Source organism: Nuphar pumila, chromosome 6, assembly GCF_984573655.1.
Source record: "Nuphar pumila chromosome 6, dmNupPumi1.hap1.1, whole genome shotgun sequence".
Taxonomy (NCBI): domain Eukaryota; kingdom Viridiplantae; phylum Streptophyta; class Magnoliopsida; order Nymphaeales; family Nymphaeaceae; genus Nuphar; species Nuphar pumila.
This window is the reverse complement of record NC_143254.1, coordinates 41,992,971-42,009,562: the sequence shown is the minus strand read 5'-3', so window position 1 is coordinate 42,009,562 and position 16,592 is coordinate 41,992,971. Positions and strand designations below refer to the sequence as shown.

The 16,592-nt window shown below is 36.1% G+C and overlaps 1 protein-coding gene across 1 annotated transcript; it reads left to right on the top strand.

The window, feature by feature from the left end:
* Nucleotides 1–471: 471 nt before the first annotated feature.
* LOC149834717 (alpha-thujene synthase TPS3, chloroplastic-like) lies at nucleotides 472–6,102 on the top strand. The gene is made up of 8 exons (XM_090009435.1): nucleotides 472–693; nucleotides 961–1,020; nucleotides 1,221–1,473; nucleotides 2,731–3,103; nucleotides 3,261–3,479; nucleotides 4,029–4,167; nucleotides 4,853–5,086; nucleotides 5,770–6,102. The coding sequence occupies exons 1-8, from the start codon at nucleotides 472–474 to the stop codon at nucleotides 6,061–6,063; spliced, it is 1,794 nt and encodes a 597-aa protein (XP_089865561.1). The 3' UTR covers nucleotides 6,064–6,102.
* Nucleotides 6,103–16,592: the final 10,490 nt, after the last annotated feature.

The window sequence follows — 16,592 nt, the reverse complement described above, 5'->3', positions numbered from 1 at the left end:
CGAAGTATCATTCTCAATGTAAACTCATAAAGTGCAAGGCAGATGGTCTCAGTGGGCGAAAGAAAATGGAGAACAAAACTCAAAAAGGTGATCCTCTTTTCCTTGGGGTGCTGTCAGTTTGCCTCTTTTCCAGGTTGCGGCCATCCTTCTCTTTCTATTGTATTGTACCAAATAAGAAAGTAGTAACCAACAAGATTTGAACCGTCGCCACCTTTAATTTGCTAGTGTTAATCCTGCTCTATAAATGTGTTTTTTTTCTCTTAATAAAAAGTAGGAAATAATGCATGCTAATACACTTACCATGCACGCAACCACCAATGTAGCTCCCCGTATTGCCCCAACAAAATTGCATTATTTTCTATGAACAACCCAAGAACAGAGTATATAAGGATGTGATTTATATGCATGAATTATTCATTGCAAGATCAAGTCTAGATTTGGCTTAATCACCTATATATACCACCTTCTGCAATGGCTACACGCCATGTCTTCCTATCCTCTCCATCTCTTGTTTGCAATCAGCCCAATCGCATTGCCAGCTCAAAGGCAGGGTTCAAGCCATGGGACAGTACAGTTGTGAGAAGGGGCACTGTGTCTCAAACATGTGGGCAGGCTGCCCCACAGCAACCAAGAAGGTACCAACCAAGCAGATACAACTACGAATTCATTCAGTCGATGACAAGCACCTATACTGTGAGTTATATCTCATAACTTTGTAAATAATTTATCAGTTTTTTTTTGTTTTAAATCGGGGAGAAACCACCGATCTTTTGAGTCGCCAAGAGGTGCAACATCGACCATGCCCTGTCAGTGGCGTTCCCCCCCTCCCCCCCCCATCCCCCCCCCCCCCCCCCCCCCACCCACCCCACCCAAAAAAAAAAAAAAGATCAGGTGCAATCAGATTGCACATCTGAAATGTGCTGCTGCACCTCAACACCCATCTGCTGTTGGGTCCTACAGCTGACAGGCTGTATAGAAAAGATGGATGGTGCTCAGGAGCAGCAGCACGTGATCACAAATGTGCGATGCGATTTCACCTGATCCTGCTTCGGCATGCGCAAGGGATGCACCCTTCGGGTTTTGAACTTGAGATGTCCCTTCATCTGATGACAAATTGAACAGCCGACTAGCCAGGTGTGCGGAGCCCTTGTGGAAGAAGAACTTATAGTGTTGGTTATAATGAAACTGCAATTGTACTGAATTTGAGGGTTCTTGTCTAGGTTGAATCACATATGAGCAGAATTGAGGAACTGAAACGAGAAGTCAAGCAGTTCATGCAGGGCACCACCGACCCTTGTGCTCAGTTGGAGATGATTGATGCCCTTGAACGTCTAGGAGTAGCCTACCACTTTGAGAGGGAGATCAGGAGCTCCCTAGACGTCATTTCTAGGAGTGCTAAGGGGTGTGAGGATCTCCATTTTGCCTCCCTTCGGTTTAGGATTCTAAGGCAGTATGGCTACACTGTTTCTGCAGGTACAGAAGATGGACCATTTTTCTTTGATGTTACAAAATAGTGGTCAATTTTATGGGAAAATTTCATTTAGGGACCAACCTTTTGCCATTAATTTCAAATATGGCCCTCACATTTCTGAAATTTCAAATATAGACCTCTGTTTTTTTCTGAAAACTGTCAAACAAGAGCCTACATTTATTATTGCCCTTTTAACTCACGTGGAATCATGAGTCAATTTACAATGATAGCTTTTCTTATCTGTTTGCCTTTCCATTTAATTAGAACAAATGAGTATTTTTTCAGTTTTTAAAAAGATAATACAGGAAATCAGAAAGGAATGACATCTTTCAAGATGACAGATGCTGACCAGTAATCCCTATTTGACAGTTTCCAAGAAAAAAACAGTCATATCTGAAATTTTAGAAAATGTAAGGCTCATTTTTGGAATTAAGGGGAAAAAATGGCCATAAATGAAATTTCCCTTATTTTTTAAGCCAACAATGAACCAAAAATTTCATGGATTTTCAACAGTTATGCTGTTGAGTAGAAACTTCTGGAATTGTGATCTTGCAATGTGCATTGGGGGCATAAGGATTGGTTTCCATTAAACTCAAGTGGTGTTCACGATAATTAGATATTATGCACATGATATCAGTGACAATTATTGCGAGGTTTTCGATGCATGAAAACCTCATGATATTTAGTAAGATTTTAATTGGTTAAAATATTGTGATATTTGGAAAATATCATGATATTTTTCAATTTTAAAATATTAGGATTTTATCATGATATTAGTTATGCCTTTAATTAATGCTTGTATAAGTCATGTTTATATATTTTATTTTATTCCTTTTACATATATATTTTTAATTTTTTAATTATATATATTTTCGACCAATACTTTTTCAATAAAAGGTGTGAAAATATGATTTTTTTTTATATTTCTGATAAGATGTTAGCTGCCGTTATTTTTGCGTTTAAAACTTTTGTTACTGCGTACATGGTATACTTTCGGGTATAACTGGAAATATGGACTTTTGTGAATTATAAAATTTATGCTAGTAGCACCATAAAGGTCTACAATATTGAAAACTCAGATCCCAGCAGTGTTAGGAAATATGACATTCTTCTTAAAAGTTGGAATTCTCAAGAAAATCTAGAAAAATCTTCTTTGAAAGAAAATATAGAAAAATCTGAAATTACTGCCTTTTTGCAAGAGCAGGCTTAAAGATGTTTTCATTTTCATTATCTAACTCTTAAAGGGTGTCATGGCACAGATGTGTTCAGTAGATTCAGGGATCAATCCGGCCGGTTCATGGGAAGCATGTGTGAAGATGTGAGGGGGATGCTGAGCTTCTATGAAGCTTCACACCTTGGGTTTGAGGGAGAGACCATACTAGAAGAAGCAACATCCTTCACCTCTGAGCAACTCTCTGCTCGGATCGGGCAGATGAAACCGTGCATGGCTCGACGCGTCCAGCGTGCCCTGCAGCTACCAGTTCACATGAGGATGAGGAGAATGGAGGCAAGAGAATACATTGAAATTTTTGAGAGAGAGGATCGCATGAGGCAAGCCATACATGAACTAGCCATACTAGATTACAATGTGGTCCAGGCCATCCACCAAAGGGAACTTAGGCACCTCTCTAGGTAAGTACTTGAAGTGTCTATCATATGGTAAATTGGTAATACTTTTTTTCGACGACGAAGTTCCTCACTGAAGCGAGTATTCTCGGGGCAGGGTCTATCATCAATGCCCGAGCCCTTACGGATTGTATAATGTGAGCTCTTCTTGTTTGATTTATAGATGGTGGAAGGAGATGAGCCTAGGTGAGGCCATCAGCTTTGCAAGGGATAGACTGGTTGAGAATTATGTTATGACAGTAGGGAAAATGTATGAGCCACACTTTTCACAGTGTAGAATGGCACTCACCCGAGTCAGTTATTTTATGGCATCAATGGAGGATGTGTATGGCATGCATGACTCAGTTGAGGAGCTAGAGAGGTTCACAATGGCTGTTGAAAGGTAAGCATGCTAGTTGATGCCCAATTTTTATGTTGGTCATAAGTTTAGGCACTTTCTGCTATATATGACATGCTACTACAAAATGTGGCTTAGTTGGGAGTTTGGGATATCCCCATGCATGCATACTTTACTATCATGGGGTTCAAAACGTCTCTTTCAGTAATTTTTTCCAACTTCTTAAAGAAAAAGAAAAGTAAAACTTTGCAAACAAAAAATACAAAAAAATAATGTTTTTTTCAAAACATCAGCGAAAAACTTGTTCTTTTGACAGAAATATGTAGAGCAAGAAAGATTGTAATTAGAAAAAGTCAAATATAAATCCAATTTTACCAAATCTCAGATTCAGATCACATTGTCTTAAATATGCGAATCCTGAAGTTCCTATACCCAACCTTGATTTTCAAGGAAAAACATCACACACACACACACATATATATATATACATGTTTTTTTACCATGCTTATAAAATTATAATAAATTGAACATTTTTAATTCATGTATTCACTATTTAATGATATCTTACCATTTCACGTATTGCTAAACTTTTAGATGGGATCTTCAAGCAATGGAACAACTCCCTCAGTTCATGAGAGTAATGTTTATGGCTCTCTACAACACAACAAACCAACTTGCATACCAAATCCTCAAGACTCAAGGCCGGGATGTCACAGTCCAATTGAGGAGATCAGTATGAAATCTCTTTCTCTCTCTCCCTCTCCATATATGCATGCAAAATTAAATCTGCTAAATGAAGCACGCTAAAAAGGGTATTTTTTATTTTGGTTTTTTGTTTAGAATTTGACGCTACAAATGTGATCTACATGCTTGATTTCATACAGATCAGGTTTGAAGCATTTGACTCCACGACACATGGGTAGGTTTTTATAAGTTTTGAAAAATCAAAAGTTCAAAATCTTCATAGAATTTTAGGGCTCCAAATATCATTTTTTATTAAAAAAATCATGACCTGTGTGTCAATTTCTAATAAATCAACCATGTCAAATACATCTATGGTGTTAGAATTGAAAAAGCCTCAGAAATACCGAAAAAAACTTTTAGCTTGTTTCATTTAGCATATTTCATCTCTCTCTATATGATTTCTTTTAGGGTGTGTTTGAATCACGGAAAGCACCCGAGTGGGATCTGACAAGTTCCTGCATGGGCGCCATCCCGTGTTTGATACGCAGGAACCAACTGGTTCGGCTGGTACCAGTTGGTTCATGCCGCTTTGTATTTAACGTCGGCTGGAGGGAAGCAATGAGTCGCACCCGCGGTTGCGACGTGCCCAGGTGGAGTGAGTCAAACACCCCCTTAGGAATTACAATTTTTCAACAAACTAGCATCTCTATAAATTGTTTGTTTGCTTGTTGTAGTGGGCAAGAATGTGCAGGGCATACTTGGTGGAAGCAAGGTGGTACCGAACTGGACATACACCAACAGTAGAGGAGTACATGAGCAATGCATGCCCGTCCTTTTCGCTGCCCATGATGTCTCATGCTTACTTCTTCTTGAGAGAAGCAACAAAGGAAAACATAGAGGCTTACTCTAACATCATCAACTTAACCTCAACCATTCTCCGGCTGTCTGCTGATCTGCAGACCTCAAATGTATGCAATTTTATGCTCTTTTATTTGAAAAATGAACTTCATTCAACTTGAAGACTCCCAAGTCCTCCCCCACAAATCTCGTTCTCCGTAATTTCCCAACAAGTTTTTTCTTAAGAATTTTGTTTTTCAAAAAAATCTTGGGTATAAAGAAAATTTTTATAAAATAACAAGTAATAGATTTAGCAGTGCCCCAAGGTGGGTTGGCGTAGTGGGGTGGGGCTTTGGCTGCTAGACGGGCAGTCAAGGTTTGATTTTCATGGGCTCGCCATTCTGCGCAAGCCAATGCGTAGCATAGGCCCCAGGGGTAGGATTCCTAGCCTTGGAGTTTTATGCTGCCAGCACGACAACCGTAGGTATGACATGCTGAGCCAACTCTACCAGGTCTTCATGCCAGGTGTGGTTTCTTCGGGTTATAAATTTAAAAAATAAATAAATTTAGAAATATTTTATGAAAAAATAAAGATGCAATTACATGGGTTTCTGAGAATGAAAAAAACAAAACACCAAGAAAATATACATACTTATAATATTTTTTAAATATTACCATATTTTGCTATTAATATCGGCTGCAACGTTTCCTTTTTTCATAGCAAGTATTGCAATATTTTCAAAATATAGAAGATATTTGTAGCTTAGTTACAAGGAGATTTTGATGATGTGATATTTCTTTGGGTGTCTTGAAGGTTGGATTTGGAAGAGTATGCATGCCAAGGTCTATCCAGTGCCACATGAGGCAAGCAGGAGTGTCAGAGGAAGCTGCACGCCAACACATAAGGAGAATGTTGAGGGATGCATGGAGGAGGCTGAACAGAGAATGCACATCTCAAGCCCTTCCTCAGCCTCTGATGAACGTCTCACTCAATCTTGCAAGGATGGCACAATCCATTTACCAGTATGGAGATGGGTTTGGGGTCTTTGACATGGAATCCATGGATCCTGTCATGGCAATGTTGGTTGATCCCATACCAATGGCTTAAGGGAAGAGGTTCCACCATGATCCTGCAATAACCATACATAGGGTGCAGCCTGTGGTGTCAATGTTGTTGGCTATCACTTCATTAGGCCACCTTAATAGTATCAATAATAAAACATGATTTTTTTCTCCCGGTCTGCGCCTCTCTCTCTCTCTCTCTCTCTCTCTCTCTCTCTCTCTCTCTCTCTCTCTCTCTCTATATATATATATATATATATATATATATATATATATATATTCACTAGAATATGAGATCTTGAGAACTAATGTGTGAATCACAATTTTTATGAACTTTTTATTCTTTTCTCTTGAATCTAACAATATGGATGTGGTCTACATGCTTGGTTTCATAAGAACACACTCTTGAATCATCTAATTTTGATGCATAAATGAGATTTTTTTAAGGCTTTAAAATCAATGGCTCATATTCTTCATAAATATTCAAGCATTCAAAAACCATATTTTTCATTGAAAATACAAGATCCAATGGTTGATTCCTAGCAAATTGTTGTGCCAAGTACATCCACAGAGCCGTACCTGTGTTTTATGGGGCCTGAGGCGGAGGGAAAAAATGGGCCCCCTATTAATAGTAGGAGTTCGGGGGGGGCAGCGCCTCCAATTTTTTTTTAAAGAATCAAAATAACAATAAAATTTACATTCACATTAAACAAATATAATATTCCAAATATTTATATTATATTAAATAAAAATGTATAAAATATTTATATAAACTACCTAAACAATACTCGTCTGATTGTTTTAGAGGCAAAAATAGTTATCAAATCAGTTTAATCAATTGTTCAACATTAATTAACAGAGAATAACTAATACAAATATTTATATTATTTTTATATTTAACTAGTAATAACATCAATTAACATAAATTAACTAACAATAATTAATAGTAATTAATTAACAAAAATTAACTGCTAACAAAAATTAGAGATTAGAAATTAGAAATTAGAAATTAGAAATTAGAAATTAGAAATTAGAAATTACAGTGAAACAAGAAAGTCAAGAGAATAAGACACAACATGAGTTCAAATAATGATAAGATTTATATTTTTACTAAACAAATATGATATTCTAAATATTTATATTATATCAAATAACAATGTCTAGAATATTTATATAAACTATTTAAACACTACTCGTCTAGCTATTTTATATGCAAAAATATTTATCAAATCAGTATAATCAAGTTGTTCAACCATTTCTTTCTCAATTGACAACATAGCCAATCCATTCAATATGTCCTGAGACATAATTGATCCAATATAATTCTTGATTAACTTCAATTTTGAGAAACTTCTTTCCGATGATGCAACGGTAACTAGTATTGTTAGCAAAATCTTATAAGCAATATAAGCATTTGAGAATAAACATTCAGTTTCGCCAAATAACGTAGTACATCAATTGTCATTCTTTCAGTGGTTAAATAACACCTCAAGGTCATCAACTCTGTAGATAAATCATAACCATCAATATTTGAACGTCCATCATGACTTAAAAATTTATCAAGCTTCTCACAATACTTCTTTAAGCTATTTAAGGGATTGGCTTCAGTCTTTAACTTCTCTAAGTTTAACAAAAATCCAAGTCTCTTCATATTGTTTACATTGTTCAAACCGGAGTTGAAGGAAAGATCGAGCTTGATCAATTATAAACAGAAAATATTCTACTCTAAAAGATTCTTCACTTGATAGTATTACATCGTCACTGCCACTTTCATCAAACTGTTTCTTTCTTCGGGTTATGCATTTTTCTCGAAATTTAGGTTCAAACCTCATGTCACTTGCTAGTTTCTTAGCTTCATCCATGACACTGGAAAATGGGAAACTCCGGGAGCGAATGCGAAACTCCCCACAATGGCCAAAGAGGGAGATTTCATGCACAAATCCTCTGAATATGGAAAAAACAAACTAATATTTGGTTTCAGCACCAACCCATTTGGTTTCTCAGAAGATCAAATGGAGACTCTTTTCAATTCCACCACAGATGGGAACCACCCTTATGGCAACACGGTAGCACTATGATCATACACAGCACATTCCAAAGAGTAAAATGGTAATTTTTTATTGACAATTTCCCTTAAATTTATAAGAACTGTAAGACATGAAGAAAAAAGTGCATGGTGGTGGCAAAATTAACCAGAAGAATTGCCTTTTTCAAGAAAAAAAGAAAAAAAAATTAGTAGCAAGTAAAAAGCCATGTAAGCACGCAAATGGGCACAGACCAATAGAACCTAATGGTGGAAAATTGACTAAAAGAACACGAGAAATCAAGAAAGATGGTGAGGGTAGGGAAAAAATAAATGGAGAAATGTGAGTGGTTAGTGGTGCAAACTCCTCAAAGGACAAAGGAAGTTCTAAAACAAGAGAACATTAGAAAAGAAACACAGCATGTAAGGAAGGTCTAATTTGAGAAACAATATGCCCAACATAGGAGCAAGAAACCATCAAGAGAAGAAAGATGAAAATTTGGTCCAATAAAATATCAAGGAGACGTGATGCTAGAGATTGTAGGTGAAAAAGAAAATGAAGAACAAATTACTTTGAAGCAATGTGGTAAAAATTGTCATAAAAATGACAAGATTTATGATCATATCTTATGATACCGTAACATATAGATCATTGCATTGCATCTATACATATCATACAACACAGTGTGTCGTACACTATCACCAAAAAAAGTATGTTCTTTTAGTATCTGGACATTTTAGCTCGGATCCATTATAGGGACTAGTAAATTGGAAAAAGAATTGATTCCTAAAAGAATTGATTGTTCTTTTTCTAAACAAAGGGGGGGAGCTCGGGCCTTAAAAATGGGCCCCTAAAATTTTTTTTGGGCCCAGGGGCCCTGAGGCCCAAGCCTCATTGGCCTCTTTACAGGTCCGGCTCTGCACATCCATTTGGTTGGGTTTTGCAAAAAAAGTGTTGGAAATGCCCATATTTTCAGTACATGGGCTGAACATCCCCCCTATGTATGCCCAACCCAAGGTATCTCCTATATTTAAAATATATATAATAATAAAGAAAGAAACTAAGATATGAAAATTTTTATTAAGGAGATTTTTCTTAAACCTAAGCTTATAAATTTCAAAAGTTTCCCATTTGACAACTAGAAAAAACTTATCTTATAGTTAGACTTGAGATTTTTTCCCAAGCCAAGGTTTTAGAAAAAAAAACCACCATAGGGTGGGACGTCCTACCTTAGTGGGCCTCCTTTAGGCAAGCCACTATAGAAAACAAATATATATATATATATATTAAGTGGTATAACATTTAAAAGCTAGATAAATAATATGTATTTTAATAGAAAAACTAGAAAGGATAATTAAAATAACTTTGAAAGGTTTGAGCTGGAAAAAAATAGCAAAAGGAAAGTTCTCAAACCTTGTTTTTAGGAAAAAATTTATATATGTAGAGAAAGGGTTCACGCTCCCCTCTTGGTTGAACTTTTTGACGTGCTATTTTTAAAACATTATTTTTGATAAGATCTTTTGGAAAATCGCCAACCAAAGATAATAAAAACTAACTTTTCATGAATGTGGTAAGTACGGGTCAAATCCTCATGGAACGGGATACATTCACAATTATTTCGAAAATTTTCAATTCATTAATATCAGAAATGTTAACAACTAAATTAAACAACTACAATTAAATGATAGAATAAAATAAAATCCTAAACTAAGTTGCTCAAGCTTCTCCAGGTCGAAGGGGTATTTTTGTTATTTTATTAATTCAAGCTTTCTCGTGCTTGACAAAATTACCTTCAACTTGTAGCTGCTTGTCAACCTAACGCACAGAAAAGAAAAGACAGTAACAATTCAATAAGTACTTCTAAAAATTAAAATAACACTAATTATAAACTAATTACTAAACTAAATTATAATTAAGTAGAAATAAAAGAAAATGCAAAATCAAAGTAAACTAGCTACTGATATTAATCCTAACTAAGCTAACTACTATTAATAGACTAATATTATGCAGAAAACCAACAAAACTACCCTAAATCAATCGACTAGCTAAAAGACTATTTTGCCCTCAATGAAGTGCAACATTGGATTCTGACAGGTTTTCAAAAATAGTGAGTTCGAAGGGGCAAAAGGAGTTTGATTTTTAAGATTTTTCTTTAGTTCTCTTTATGACAGATTCAAAAATCTATCAGACTTTACGGATTTGAAAAACTCATCCAGAAGCTCCGGATATAAGTGTTTTGATTTTATTAGAAAATTTGGAACTCGTTTGTCCCAAAATTTCAAAGCGCGAAAAACCTGATTTTGAAAATTGCTTAAAAGTCAAACCAAATCAACTCAAAATGAACTGATTTTTGGTTTGCAAACAGTTAACACGCTAATGAATAGAATAAAATAATAATTTCAGAAAAACTTAGAAAAATTGCACATAAAATAATAAGCAAAAATCGATGCAAAAATCAGGTTTTTACTTTAATATTCAGTGGAACGAATGCAATGTTTGCATTTTTTCTTAGAATAACAGTCATTTACAAAATTAAAACCACTTATTTAACAGTAAACAAACTTAACTATGCTAAGGAATTGAAATCTAAAGTAACTACTTAAGTTATTCACACGAAATATGAATTAATTCTAGGCTAAAATTCTAGAAGACATGCAAGTGCTAATTAAATTAGATTAATCATACAATTAAAAGTTAATATGTTAAACTAATGAACTCGACTAAGCTAAAATAACTGAACTAACATCAACTAACTAATCACTAAGAATACAAAAATTAAATCTAAATCTAACTCTAAGTTAACACGAATGAAGACATATAATACTTACCTAAATTGCTAAACTCGGTCTTGAAAACCTAAGGCAAATTAAAACTATACTATATACTATCTAATGCAGCGAATATCTAACCTAGATGCATGGACTAAACAGGAACACAACAGAAAAATCGGCTACAACTATTTTAATTAAAAACACAAATCTAAATCAATTATCTAAATGCTAAAACTTACCAAAAACAAAGTACACTGAACCTAGACTCACCTAGACCGGAAGCTTCAACCATGGCTGCCTTCCCAGTGAGGAAGACGACAACCATTACCAAATGTAAAACAATGTTACCAAACACACAAGAATAAATAATTTTCATTAATAAAATGAAAACCGACCAAAAGTTTAATGTAAACTAAACTAACACACAACTAGGACTTGACTCTAGACTGTTAAACAGAACACATCACCTAATTAACATGTTGTTAACTAAAACAAAAGACAGAAAAGAAAACTTTGGATGCACTCTACAATCGACTAAGCTATGCTTAGCCGATCTTCACCATTAGACTCAATGCACTTCACAAAAAAAATGATTGAACACCTACACTCGACCTAAACATGTAAAGGACAGTGGGTTGCAGACGTGACCTGAGCAACAGAATAAAATTAACCAGGATTACTCCCGAAAAAGCACATAAATCGGCTAGACAAAATCTAGCCAATTTGACAATAGGACAACAACGAGACCAACGATTGAGTTGGCATTCGGACTGGGACTCGATCTAGATGCTGGTTTAAGCATCAACATATCTACACTATCAATAAAAAATGCAAACACAAATAAAACAGAAAAACAAATGCACGTTGGGATTGAACTACAAGAGAGGGGTGAGAAAAGACTTACCAAGCGCATCTTCGGAAGTACGACGAATGAAGGGATCAAGAGAGGTGGTCCAAGCTTGGGAGATGCATCTACACAGCCTCGATGATGCTTTCTAACCCTCCATTACTGCAGAGTGCTGGAAACTGCAACTGGAGGTGGTCCGAATTTGGCGTGAAGTCCCGGCGGCGCGGGTGGAGCAGAGAGCCGGATGGGGATAGAGTCGGCTGGCTGTGGAGGGGCAGACGTCACCCCTTTCACAGTTGGTTCATCACCATGGTTGTTGTTACTTGCAAAACACAACAAAGGAAGTTAGCTTCAGCAAGGAGGAGAAGAAAAGCAAGATATGGAAAAGAAGAGGAAGGGAGGAGGAAGAAAACAACTGCCATGGAAGCTTGGCAAAGCCAAGCAGACCCAAGAAGAAGGTGGGGCGGCTTGTGGCTAAGGAAGATAATGGTGGAGTGAGAGTTGGATGGAGGGAGGCATCTTCTCCAAATCAAAGACGCCTAGGGATTTTTCAAAATTTGTTTTTAAAGGTAAAAACCTAATTTTTGGCTATTTCCAAAAAAGAGATTAAAAAAAAGATTATTGGTAGGCACCTTTTTGGAGGGGGTATTTAGCAAATATTTTCAAAAATAGTGAATGGGGTTGGATTGTGGAGTTTTGGCCCAGCTCTAAGACCCAAATGGGTTGTTTGGATCCAATTTGACTCATTTCGCCCCGAGGTCTGACCCGCTATAGTGAAAATGCAATATCTCTCTCGTTTTAAGTCTGATTCGAACGAAATTCAAACCATAACTCAATGACACCTAAATGCATCTAAGTGAGGGTTCTAAACCTATAAATGTTGTGTTTATGCTATAAAAATATATTATAATTTTGAGTAATTTACGTATTATCAAATACCCCCCATGCTAGAATAATTGTCAGTCCCTAGCAATATCCTCTACCCTCGCAATGAAGATATGGACTGTCTGAATAAAATGCAACTTTCATTAAACAACTAACTCACTTTCGTAGGAATCACGGTTGCATTTAGTACTTGCAACATGCTCTTTAAACCCCTGAGTTACCCCAGTAGACGAGTAAGGTCTCGTGAGGGTTTGCAGAGATGCTACCCACAAACATCACTGTCATGCAGCAATAAATTCTTTTTTAAAAGTATCAAGCAATTAAGAAATTTGTTTCAACAAATATTTCATGTACTTTACATTCTCTCAACAAATTTAGAATTTTTATGCCACCACAGTAAAATTTGTTTCCTTTCACTTTTCTAAAGTTGTAATTATCTATGAATTTTCTCATAAATTCAAGTATTATCATGTTATTATTTATTTATCATCACTTGTATATTTTCTACACAGTGTTTCATAATTATTCCTAAGCAATGAATTTTTCTCATTAAGCTCATTCTTTTTCTTTTGATTTTCAATTTTCCATATTTTTTAATTCTTCTCAATTGAGCACTATTTCAAATTTCTAGTGTTCGTGACCCGTGTAGCGAGCTTTGGGTCAGTGACTCCTAGGCTAAATGACCTTAGGGCACCAAATACATAGTATCCCTCAGACTTAATTGCTTGAGTCACTAGACCTTGCATTTTAATAGTTTACGTATAGTCTTTCTCTCGTCATGTGCAATGTCTCTATCTATTAGGATTTCTATGAAGTTCATGTAACGAGCCTTCGAATCAGTGACTCCCAAGCTAGATGGCTTTAAAGCACCAGGTGTAAAACACCCTTTAGACTCTACTTGCTCGAACCAAATAGGCCACAAATATCGACTAGACAAGAAGATGATCTCCTTCGTTATCCTTTTCGTCATGAGACTCAAACACTTCAACTTGTGTTTAAGCTCAGCTACTAGGAATCACGAAGACATCAACAACTAAATGTAAGCTCTTTTTCTTTTAAGCTCATTTTTCTAAATATTTTTCATTTGCTTAGCTTTTCAAACTATACTGTGCATACTTATACTTTAGTGATTCAAAATAACTCAAACATTCAAATACTATCTTTTCTTTGAATTTTATATAAATAACTACTTTTCATATTAGTTCAGAAGAAAAAAAAATTCACATAGGGCTAAAAAAAATTCTAAATTGTCAGATTATGCAAAACAATCATATATGCTACAATTTGTTTCTTAAAGACCTAATTTTATGAGTTTTTAGCTACCTGACATAAAAAAAGTTTAGTGTGCATCTAAACCATCTCTCCATGCTTGAATGACACTGTCCCTAGTGGCATACAAAAATATGCAAACATACAATGCAGATGCACACTAAAGAACAATAAAATAGATACGAAAGAAAGAATAGATGCAACCTGATATGCCCGAGCCTCTGAAGCTGATGATTGACTTGACTTTGCACCACCACTATGCATATACGAATGCATAGTTTTCTGCTGATCTGGTCAATAGTCTGCTTCTGAAGGCGTGCTTTGTGTATGATAACTGCAACTCATCCATTGAATCATTACATAATGCACATACCTGCATGACAGACATGAAATCCAAGTCAAAATAAAAGCAATCATAAATGAAATCCTATTTCTACTATATACATATGATACACCATCTCTGCTCCGATCTTGGAAGCCTAAAGTTCCTTTCCTTTTTTATTCAACACCGGTTGGCTCGGTCGACTACCCTCGGTTCTCCTCGTCAAAGCATCCGCTAACTGACCCATCTGTGTTTCAAGCTTAGCTATGGACTGGGTATGGGAGTTTAGCGTTTGGTTACATTTCTCCATAGCGTTGTGATTGGAGGGTTTTACCTCCTGTAATGCTTGAAGAATCTTCTCCTCAAAAGATATCTGTGAAGTTGTCTCCTGAGGGGTAACCATGGAGAAGGTAGGAGAGGGCTGAGAGTAATTTGGCCTATGAAAAGTCTAAGTGAAAGAGCTAGGCCTATCTTGGTGGGATGGAGGGGCAGGGACTGGGGCTTGTTGATTTTTTCATGAAAAATTAGGGTGGTTTCGCCAACCTGGATTATAAGTAGATGTGAATGGGTCATTCGGGAGATTGGCGAACCCCTGAGCAGCCTGAACTTGTTTATGAACAAATTCAAGGTACTGAGTTGCCGAAGGGCACTCAGTGACAGAATGTGCCAGATTGGCACAAAGAGTACACACCTGATGGATGGGGGGTGGCCTGCGAGAAGTTGATCTAGCTTCTGCGAAAGCATATCCACTTTGCATTGTAGTGCAGTAGATGGACCAATCTCTAGAACACCACTTTTCTTGGGAATGCTGGGTGTGGGTCTCTCAGAACGAGAGCTAGAGGCATGATGGAGGAAATTCTCTACTTAAGTGTCAAACAGTCTCCATGCTTCCGCTTTGTTCTTCAACATGAATGTCCCCTCGCAAGAAGAGTCGATCATCTAACGATTTCTATCAGACAATCCATCGTAGAAACTTTGCACCAGTTGTCATCTCGGCACCTGATGGTGGGGACACTTCCTAAGGAGATTCTTCATCCTTTCCTCGGTCTCATGAAATTGCTCACCATCTAGCTCTGAGAAGCTAGTGATGGCTCACCTAAACTGGTCTATTCTACCTATGGGAAAGTATTTTCTTAGGAACTCCTGCTGCATCTAATCACGGGACTCTATTTCTATGGAATCTAAGGATTTTAGCCAATACTTAGCCTTATCCCACAATGAGAATGAGAACATGTTCAATCTCAAAGCATCGTCATCAAAATTTTGTATCTTCACTGTAGAACAGATTTCAAGGAACTCGTCAAGATGCCTATAGGGATCCTCATGACTAAGGTTGTAGAAGAATGAGAGCATTTGAATGATACTGGCCTTAATCTCATAATGAGGCACTCCTACATTGGATCTCCGAATGCAGGATGCCCGGACATAGTCTGTGGGAGTGAAGTACTCCCTCAAAGCGCGGGGAGGGACTGGAGCTGGAGGATCTATGTCACCCATTGTTCTCAAACTTCGAGGAGAATATAAAATTCTCTCTGGGTCATCGACAAAAGGATGCAATGGAGTACCCAAAGCTTTTCGCCCCTGTATACACTGGTGCTAAGACCAGATGTATGGAACGAACCTAAATCTATCTAAACTAAACTAATCTAAATGTTGTAAATAAAATCACAAAAGCAAAGAGTAAATAACAGTAACTACTCTAAACTATGCCAGAACTAACTGACTATGCTATTAGAATAAAAGAACAAAATCTAATCTAAATCACAAAATAAACAGATACAGAAAATCATAAACTATGTTCGCTAAAACCCACCTGTCTAATCGCTCCTTGAAGTATGCATTCAAGTGAATCCTAGGAAAACAATAAGTGAATCCTATATTTATTAACTATGTTGATCCTACTACTAGAATAAATAAAATAATTAACTAAACAATTATTAATAAACTAAAATTTCAGAAATAATAGAATATAATTGTCTCGTTCCCCAGCAACGGTGCCAAATTTTGGTTGAACTTTTTGATGTATTATTTTTAAAACATTGTTTTCGTTAAGATCTTTTAGAAAATCGTCAACCAAAGATAATAAAAACTGACTTTCCACAAATGTGGCAAGTACGGGTCGAATCCTTAGGGAATGGGATACATTCACAATTATTTCAAAAAAATTCAATTCATTAATATCACAAATGTTTACAACTAAATTAAACAACTATACTTAAATGACAAAATAAAAGAAAATCCTAAACTAAGTTGCTCAAGCTTCTCCAGGTTGTAGGGGTATTTCTGTCATTTTATTAATTCAAGCTTTCTCGTGCTTGACGAAATTACCTTCAACTTGTAGTTGTTTGTCAACCTAATGCATAGAAAAGAAAAGTCAGTAACAATTCAATAAGTACTTCTAAAAATTAAACTAACACAAATTCTAAACTAATTACTAAACTAAATTACAATTAACTA

Bases quoted from the DNA above. Each gene is read 5' to 3' on its own strand.
- LOC149834717 (XM_090009435.1), top strand. From the start codon at position 472: ATGGCTACACGCCATGTCTTCCTATCCTCTCCATCTCTTGTTTGCAAT. The intron at 1,474-2,730 runs GTACAGAAGATG...GTCATGGCACAG, and splicing joins TGGCTACACTGTTTCTGCAG to ATGTGTTCAGTAGATTCAGG. The intron at 4,168-4,852 runs GTATGAAATCTC...TGCTTGTTGTAG, and splicing joins CAGTCCAATTGAGGAGATCA to TGGGCAAGAATGTGCAGGGC.